The sequence below is a fragment of the Oncorhynchus tshawytscha genome, linkage group LG24, assembly GCF_018296145.1.
Source record: "Oncorhynchus tshawytscha isolate Ot180627B linkage group LG24, Otsh_v2.0, whole genome shotgun sequence".
Taxonomy (NCBI): domain Eukaryota; kingdom Metazoa; phylum Chordata; class Actinopteri; order Salmoniformes; family Salmonidae; genus Oncorhynchus; species Oncorhynchus tshawytscha.
This window is the reverse complement of record NC_056452.1, coordinates 28,408,935-28,417,646: the sequence shown is the minus strand read 5'-3', so window position 1 is coordinate 28,417,646 and position 8,712 is coordinate 28,408,935. Positions and strand designations below refer to the sequence as shown.

General features: G+C 46.8%; 1 protein-coding gene across 1 annotated transcript in view; it reads left to right on the top strand.

Moving 5' to 3' along the window:
• The first annotated feature begins 1,724 nt into the window (after positions 1-1,724).
• tacc2 (transforming, acidic coiled-coil containing protein 2) overlaps positions 1,725-8,712 on the top strand; it is a 77,138-nt gene continuing 70,150 nt past the window's right edge. Inside the window, exon 1 of the mRNA XM_042305624.1 lies at positions 1,725-2,448. Within this exon, the coding sequence (XP_042161558.1) occupies positions 2,381-2,448 (68 nt within the window). The 5' untranslated portion in view covers positions 1,725-2,380. The remainder of the gene's footprint in view (positions 2,449-8,712) is intronic.

Here is an 8,712-nt window from a genome sequence, read left to right as displayed (position 1 = left end):
AGTCTCTGCTGTTAGTCTGCTGTTAATCTCTGCTGTTAGTCTCTGCTGTTAGTCTGCTGTTAGTCTCTGTTGTTAGTCTCTGCTGTTATTCTGCTGTTAGTCTCTGCTGTTAGTCTCTGTTGTTAGTCTCTGCTGTTAGTCTCTGCTGTTAGTCTGCTGTTAGTCTCTGCTGTTAGTCTCTGCTGTTAGTCTGCTGTTAGTCTCTGCTGTTAGTCTGCTGTTAGTCTCTGCTGTTAGTCTCTGCTGTTAGTCTCTGCTGTTAGTCTCTTGTTAGTCTCTGCTGTTAGTCTCTGCTGTTAGTCTCTGCTGTTAGTCTGCTGCTAGTCTGTTGTTAGTCTCTGCTGTTAGTCTGCTGTTAGTCTCTGTTGTTAGTCTCTGCTGTTAGTCTCTGCTGTTAGTCTGCTGTTAGTCTCTGCTTTAATCTGGTCTGTTAGTCTGCTGTTAATCTCTGCTGTTAGTCTCTGCTGTTAGTCTGCTGTTAGTCTCTGCTGTTAGTCTCTGCTGTTAGTCTCTGCTGTTAGTCTCTGCTGTTAGTCTCTGCTGTTAGTCTCTGCTGTTAGTCTCTGCTGTTAGTCTGCTGTTAGTCTCTGCTGTTAGTCTCTGCTGTTAGTCTGCTGTTAGTCTCTGCTGTGAGGAGGCAGAGAGAGAGAGAGAGAGACAGAGAGAGAGAGGGGAGGAGGAGGCAGTCTGCTGTTAGTCTCTGCTGTTAGTCTCTGCTGTTAGTCTCTGCTGTTAGTCTGTTGTTAGTCTCTGCTGTTAGTCTCTGCTGTTAGTCTCTGACTGTTAGTCTGTTGTTAGTCTCTGCTGTTAGTCTCTGCTGTTAGTCTCTGCTGTTAGTCTCTGCTGTTAGTCCATGTTAGTCTCTGTTTTTAGTCTGCTGTTAGTCTCTGCTGTTAGTCTCTGCTGTTAGTCTCTGCTGTTAGTCTGTTGTTAGTCTCTGCTGTTAGTCTCTGCTGTTAGTCTCTGCTGTTAGTCTGCTGTTAGTCTCTGTTGTTAGTCTCTGCTGTTAGTCTGCTGTTAGTCTCTGCTGTTAGTCTCTGCTGTTAGTCTCTGCTGTTAGTCACTGCTGTTAGTCTCTGCTGTTTGTCTCTGCTGTTAGTCTCTGCTGTTAGTCTCTGCTGTTAGTCTCTGCTGTTAGTCTCTGCTGTTAGTCTGCTGTTAGTCTCTGCTGTTAGTCTCTGCTGTTAGTCTCTGCTGTTAGTCTCTGCTGTTAGTCACTGCTGTTAGTCTCTGCTGTTTGTCTCTGCTGTTAGTCTCTGCTGTTAGTCTCTGCTGTTAGTCTCTGCTGTTAGTCTGCCCGTGCACCGTCGGAGCAGCATATGGTAAAAAACTGCTCGCCTTTTTAAAGGCATCTGGTCTCACAGGGGGAGCTGAGGAGAGCGAGAGAGACAGAGAGAGAGAGAGACAGAGAGAGGGAGGGGAGGAGGAGGCAGAGAAAGAGACAGAGAGAGACAGAGAGAGAGAGGGGAGGAGGAGGCAGAGAGAGCGAGAGACAGAGAGAGGGAGGGAAGGAGGAGGCAGAGAGACAGAGAGAGAGAGATACAGAGAGAGAGAGACACAGTGAGAGGGGAGGAGGAGGCAGAGAGAGAGAGAGACAGAGAGAGAGAGAGGGGAGGAGGAGGCAGAGAGAGAGAGAGAGAGACAGAGAGAGAGAGAGAGAGAGAGACAGAGAGAGAGTGGGGAGGAGGAGGCAGAGAGAGAGAGAGAGAGAGAGGGGAGGGGAGGGGAGGAGAGGAGGAGGAGGCAGAGCAGCAGCTACACAGCATTTTCAGTGACATCATCAAGCTACCAACCAAACCAGGCGCTTCAGCGAGACAGACAGAGAGAATATAATTTTATTCCTGTCATCCATTTTTTGTTTGTGTTTTTGGGGGATTTTTATCTCACTCTATCTACTGCATCACTCTACGCTACGGTGTTGTAATCGTATGGCCAGACAGAGACAGTCTGTGATGTAGACAGATACGCAGACGGAGAATGACAGCGAGACTAGAGGAGAAGCTGTGAGAAAAGGAACCATAACAACAGAGAGAGTGAGAAGCAACGAGAGAGAGAGAGAGAGAGAGACAGAGAGAGAGAGAGAGAGAGACAGAGAGAGAGAGAGAGCGACAGATAAAACAAGGATGCTGTGGATTGAATGAAAGAAGAAACTGGACAGTCCTAAGTCTGTCCTCCGGATGCGAGCGTCTGCTCCTCTCCTCCACCGCAGTGCAGCAAGGTAAAACACACCACGGATCTCATCGGCTGCTACACGCTCACAGTCCCCGACACACTCTCCCTCCGGCCCAGAAGGAGGAGGAGGGGGAACAGCTGGATGTGGAGGGTGTTGGGGGAGCATCAGGAGCAGGACAGGGGGGGGCAGACCTAGCAGTGGAGGAGAATGGGAGCTGAGCAGTCCCTGGAAGATGGACAGGCCCCCAGTCTAACCAAGGAGCACACAGAGACCATGTGAGTTCTGATACCTGAGTACTGTCTTCCGAGTTTGGGGTTCTGAATCCGAGTTTGGGGTTCTGAGTTCTGTGTTCCGAGTTGGTGGTTCTGTGTTCCGAGTTTGGGGTTCTGAGTTCTGTGTTCCGAGTTTGTGGTTCTGGGTTCCGATTGGACTGAGCTGTGTGCCCTGATGCTCTGTCTTGTTTGTTCTGGTTGTGTGGATATCCATGCACGTGAGTTCTGTTGCCTGGTCCGATCCGGTCTGGAGAGACAGGAACTATGTCTGGAATATGATGATATTGTTACTGCTGTTGTGTTTGTTGTGGACCTCCTCTGTGCATGCTGGGTATTGAGAAACAGAGAAGGGCTTTGTGCCCCATATCCTTACGTTATCTAAACACTTGATGTAGAGAGGGAGAGAGGGAGAGAGGGAGAGAGGAGAGAGGGAGAGGGAGAGAGAGAGAGAGAGAGAGAGAGGGGGAGAGATGTTTTGCTTTGTATGGAAATGAGGATGAGACCACGGACGGCAGCGTGCCTGTACAATTGTGTGTGTGTGTTCATGTTTCTCAGTGTGTTCATCTTTCTCAATGTTTCTCAGTGTGTTCATGTTTCTCAATGTTTCTCAGTGTGTTCATGTTTCTCAGTGTGTTCATGTTTCTCAGTGTGTTCATGTTTCTCAGTGTGTTCATGTTTCTCAGTGTGTTCATGTTTCTCAGTGTGTTCATGTTTCTCAGTGTGTTCATGTTTCTCAGTGTGTTCACGTTTCTCAGTGTGTTCATGTTTCTCAGTGTGTTCATGTTTCTCAGTGTGTTCATGTTTCTCAGTGTGTTCATGTTTCTCAGTGTGTTCATGTTTCTCAGTGTGTTCATGTTTCTCAGTGTGTTCATGTTTCTCAGTGTGTTCACGTTTCTCAGTGTGTTCATATTCTGTGAACAAAACATTTAACAGTGCATTTTGTTTTCGCTGATGACATATGTATTTAATATTAATTTAATATTATGTTAAAAAGGCAAGAAAATGATCAGAAGTTCTGCTATAGAGAGGTTTCAACACACATCCCAACACTGTGGTGTTTAAACAACGCTACTCTAGGCTGGATGACTGGATAGAGGCATGGGATGCTTTCTAAAGGATGAGATGGACAGGTTTTGTTAGAAGAAGGAGAGCAGGGAGGGAGGGAGAGATAGAGAGAGAGAGAGAGAGAGAGATTGAGAGATTGAGAGAGAGAGAGAGAGAGAGAGAGAGAGAGAGAGAGAGAGAGAGAGAGAGAGAGAGAGAGAGAGAAGAGAAAACACAGAGAGAGAGAGAGAGAAAAACACAGAGAGAAAGAGAAAAGAAAAAAGACAGAGAGAGAGAGAGAGAGAGAGAGAGAGAGAGACAGAGAGAGAGAGAGAGAGAGAGAGAGAGAGAGAGAGAGAGAGAGAGAGAGAGAGAGAGAGAGAGAGGAGAGAGAGAGAGAGACAGAGAGAGAGAGAGAGAGAGAGAGAGAGAGAGAGAGAGAGAGAGAGAGAGAGAGAGAGAGAGAGAGAGAGAGAGAGAGAGAGAGAGAGAGAGAGAGAGAGAGAGAGAGAGAGAGAGAGAGAGAGAGAGAGAGAGAGAGAGAGAGAGAGAGAGAGAGAGAGAGAGAGAGAGAGACAGAGAGAGAGAGAGAGAGAGAGGAGAGAGAGAGAGAGAGAGAGAGAGAGAGAGAGAGAGAGAGACAGAGAGAGAGAGAGAGAGAGAGGGAGAGAGAGAGAGAGACAGAGAGAGAGAGAGAGAGACAGAGACAGAGAGACAGAGAGACAGAGAGAGAGAGAGAGAGAGAGAGAGAGAGAGAGAGAGAGAGAGAGACAGAGAGAGAGAGAGAGAGAGAGAGAGAGAGAGAGAGAGAGAGAGAGAGAGAGGGAGAGACAGAGAGAGAGAGACAGAGAGAGAGAGAGGGAGAGCTGGGGACTGTGTTGAAATAGAACGAGTCGCTGTGTCTGAGAGAGGAAAGGAAGAGTGTGGGAGAGAGAGTTATTTATATCTCAGGAGCACAGGAGAACATGGACCAGGCTTAGTGACAGGGGAGCTAGCCTAAGCAGAGTTGAGAGCTCTGTGTGAGAGCTCTGTGTGACAGCTCTTTGGAGACATCTGTAGAGAGGTCTGTGGGAGAGGTCTGTGAGGTGAGACTGTTATCAGTACCTCTGTGTGTTGAGCTCTCTGTGTGTGAGGCCAGATGATAATATGACATTTTCTCAACTGCTTGATTATCCAGGTGTAATACAGTAGCCACTGAGGCAAGAAGCTATTGCTAGTTGATGGTTTAGGCGAAGTGAATGCTTACAACATCTACTAGATTCAGTCACAGGCCGATGTTTTCCTTGAGCGGATGGTTATCTCCTTCTATAGCCTGGTCCCAGATCTGTTGTCTCATTCTATAGCCTGGTCCCAGATCTGTTGTCTCCTTCTATAGCCTGGTCCCAGATCTGTTGTCTCCTTCTATAGCCTGGTCCCAGATTTGTTATTTCCTTCTATAGCCTGGTCTCAGATCTGTTGTCTCCTTCTATAGCCTAGCCTCTGGTCCCAGATCTGTTGTCTCCTTCTATAGCCTGGATCCCAGATCTGTTGTCTCATTCTATAGCCTGGTCCCAGATCTGTTGTCTCATTCTATAGCCTCGTCCCAGATCTGTTGTCTCCTTCTATAGCCTGGTCCCAGATCTGTTATCTCCTTCTATAGCCTGGTCCCAGATCTGTTGTCTCCTTCTATAGCCTGGTCCCAGATCTGTTGTCTCCTTCTATAGCCTGGTCCCAGATCTGTTGTCTCATTCTATAGCCTGGTCCCAGATCTGTTGTCTCCTTCTATAGCCTGGTCCCAGATCTGTTGTCTCCTTCTATAGCCTGGTCCCAGATCTGTTGTCTCCTTCTATAGCCTGGTCCCAGATCTGTTGACTGCAAATTGACCCAATAACCCCAAAACAGATATAATATCTGACTAATACATAATAATTTCATACCTTGTTTACCTTTCGTATCCTATCACGTCTCTCTATTATGTGTGTGGAATACATGGGGACAGATTTACTAACTTAGGGGAGGGAGGGGGGCAAATAAAACCAACTCAGGCCAAATTCAGAACGCGGGCCGCTAGTTGGGGAACCCTGGCTTATAGGCCACAGTAGTCTCTTCCAGCCAGGACAGAGTTGCCTTGCTCGGGATGTCAAAGAAGTGTGCTCTGCTCTCTCAACCATTAGTAACATGGCTTTGGGGTTCAGGATGCTCGTGTTTTCAGTTATGCAACTGTTTCTGATGCATCATTTATATAAGTACGGTGCACTTGGCTTGTAGCTATATGTAGGAGCTGGTCACTAGCCTGGTCCCAGATCTGTTGTCTCCTTCTATAGCCTGGTCCCAGATTTGTTGTCTCCTTCTATAGCCTGGTCCCAGATTTGTTGTCTCCTTCTATAGCCTCGTCCCAGATCTGTTGTCTCATTCTATAGCCTGGTCCCAGATCTGTTGTCTCCTCCTACAGCCTGGTCCCAGATCTGTTGTCTCCTTCTATAGCCTGGTCCCAGATCTGTTGTCTCCTCCTACAGCCTGGTCCCAGATCTGTTGTTTCCTTTATAGCCTGGTAGCAGGCTTCTTTGTGTAGAAGATAACAGCGTTCTTCATGTAGCATGAGGTAGCAGGCCTCTTCATGTAGGAGGTAGCAGGCTTCTTCATGTAGGAGGTAGCAGGCTTCTTCATGTAGGAGGTAGCAGGCTTCTTCATGTAGGAGGTAGCAGGCCTCTTCATGTAGGAGGTAGCAGGCCTCTTCATGTAGGAGGTAGCAGACCTCTTCATGTAGGAGGTAGCAGGGCTCTTCATGTAGGAGGTAGCAGACCTCTTCATGTAGGAGGTAGCAGGGCTCTTCATGTAGGAGGTAGCAGGCCTCTTCATGTAGGAGGTAACAGGCCTCTTCATGTAGGAGGTAACAGGCCTCTTCATGTAGGAGGTAACAGGCCTCTTCATGTAGGAGGTAACAGGCCTCTTCATGTAGGAGGTAACAGGCTTCTTCATGTAGGAGGTAACAGGCCTCTTCATGTAGGAGGTAGCAGGCTTCTTCATGTAGTATTTTGGACATTCAGGACCATTGCAGGCACAGGGATCATTTATTCCCAACGTCACATAGAGATGCAAACATAGATTTTATTTTTTTAAAGCAAAAAAACATTTTGACACCCAGTTCAACAGATTCTATTTCTACTGTATATGTTATCACTGGCTCGAGGCGTTCTTATCGAGCCTTTGTGTGTTGTCCCGTATCCATGGCGAGCATGGTTGTTGTACGATGACATCATCTCGCTGCAAGGCAAGGATGGGTAGGGAACTGGTGTAAGAATAAGATCACTTTATCGGTCAATTGTACCCAAGATCCAATCGAAATTTGACTTCCGCTTTTAGCCAAAGCCCCTCAGAAAGACACATATACATTAACGTTTTGGGAGAGGTGCAGGGGGGTTTGGGGGTGGGGCTGTCACTTTGGGCAACCAGGGAGCTGTTGCTGTGGGGGGTTAAGTGCCTTCCTCAAGGACACAACGGCAGGCAATGGCATCTAGGATTGGATACCTTGGCTATTTGCCACCAGTCTTCGCTACGATTTATTCTCAGAGGAGACTTGCTTCCTGAACCTGGAGAGCCAGACGATAACCATAGCAACATAAGATATTACTTGGATAATCAAAACATACACGATCACACTTATGTCAATGAACAGACGCTCTTATCCAGAGTGGTTTACAGGAGCAAAGTGCCTTGCTCAAGGGCACGCCGACAGATTTTTTTTTCACCTGGTCGACCCAGGGATTTCAACCAGGGACCTTTCGTAGCTCCATTCAGTAACATTGTCCTTATTAACCATAGCCTGTTGTGTCTGGAAGAAGCTTTAGGCTGTCTGGTTTCACACCGGGTCTCAGATTAGAGATTAGTATCATTATTGGGAGTGTTCTGGTCTAAGGGTCCTTCTAAGGGGCTTTGTCTCACTGTGTTGTCATTGTTGTGCCCAGATGGGAATACTACACAGCAGGATCAATGAGTTAGTTGATGAACAACCAGAAATAACTATTGATTCTCTGGTTCATTGAGGAAACTAAACTTAGAACTGGCTTTTTTGGTTGTTGAGTAAATGAGACCAGGCCCGTTTCAAGTTTATCTTTTGATCCTGCTTTGAGGTATAAAACTCAGCTCAGAAATACATTAATTAATGGCCCAGGAACCAGGCTTCCCTATTCAGAAAGCCTGGTGAAGTCCATGTCAGAACGTAGCTACAAAGGGGTGGAAACTAGTGACATCTCGCAACACATCAAACCAATCAAATGCCTTGCTTGCTGCGGAGCTCCAAACATGCCCACTAGTGCCTTACGAGCAACAGTGAGTGAGGATGCCTGAGAAATCACTCATTAAATGATTCAAACCCCATCAAAATATGATGATGTATGACGTGTTTGTGTTGACAGATTGTCGGCCACAACTTGATACAGTAAATGTTTCCCTTAGACTGTAGGTGGACATGGCCACAACTTGATACAGTAAATGTTTACCTTAGACTGTAGGTGGACATGGCCACAACTTGATACAGTAAATGTTTACCTTAGACTGTAGGTGGACATGGCCACAACTTCCCTTTTTCCCCCGTAGAGTTCAAGCAGAGCAGTTGTATAATGCCTTCATCGACTCTGAAAACAGTAAACAATACACGCAGCACCCCTTTTTAAGGGCATGTGAGGGGGAGGGTTCTTAAAATATATCATCCAATCAAAATGTAGCCGTCGAAATCCAGAAGACGATTGTAATTGTTTAGACTCGAGCCCCATTTACATCTGAGTGGTCCGTTGCGTCGGATATCATTCATTTCAATAGAGACCATCCACGAAATAGTGTTATTTAACAGCGCCCCCTTGCGGTTATAGGCTCCATCGTGTAACGGATGGCGCATACCTTGAATTTACGGGGCATAATGAACTACATCGCCATGTCCCATAGGGTGGAGCACCATTGACCCAGCATCGTCCGGGTTTGGCCAGGGTAGGCCGTCATTGTAAATAAGAATTTGTTCTTAGCTTACTTGCCTAGTTAAGGAAAGGATAAACAAACTACTACCATACCCCATTCAAAGGCACTTAAATCTTGTTTGTCTTGCCCATTCACCCTCCAAATGGCACACATACACAATCCATGTCTCAATTGTCTCAAGGCTTAAACATCCTTCTCCTCCCCTTCATCTACACTGATTGAAGTGACATCAAGAAGGGATCATAGCTTTGACCTGGATTCACCTGGTCTATC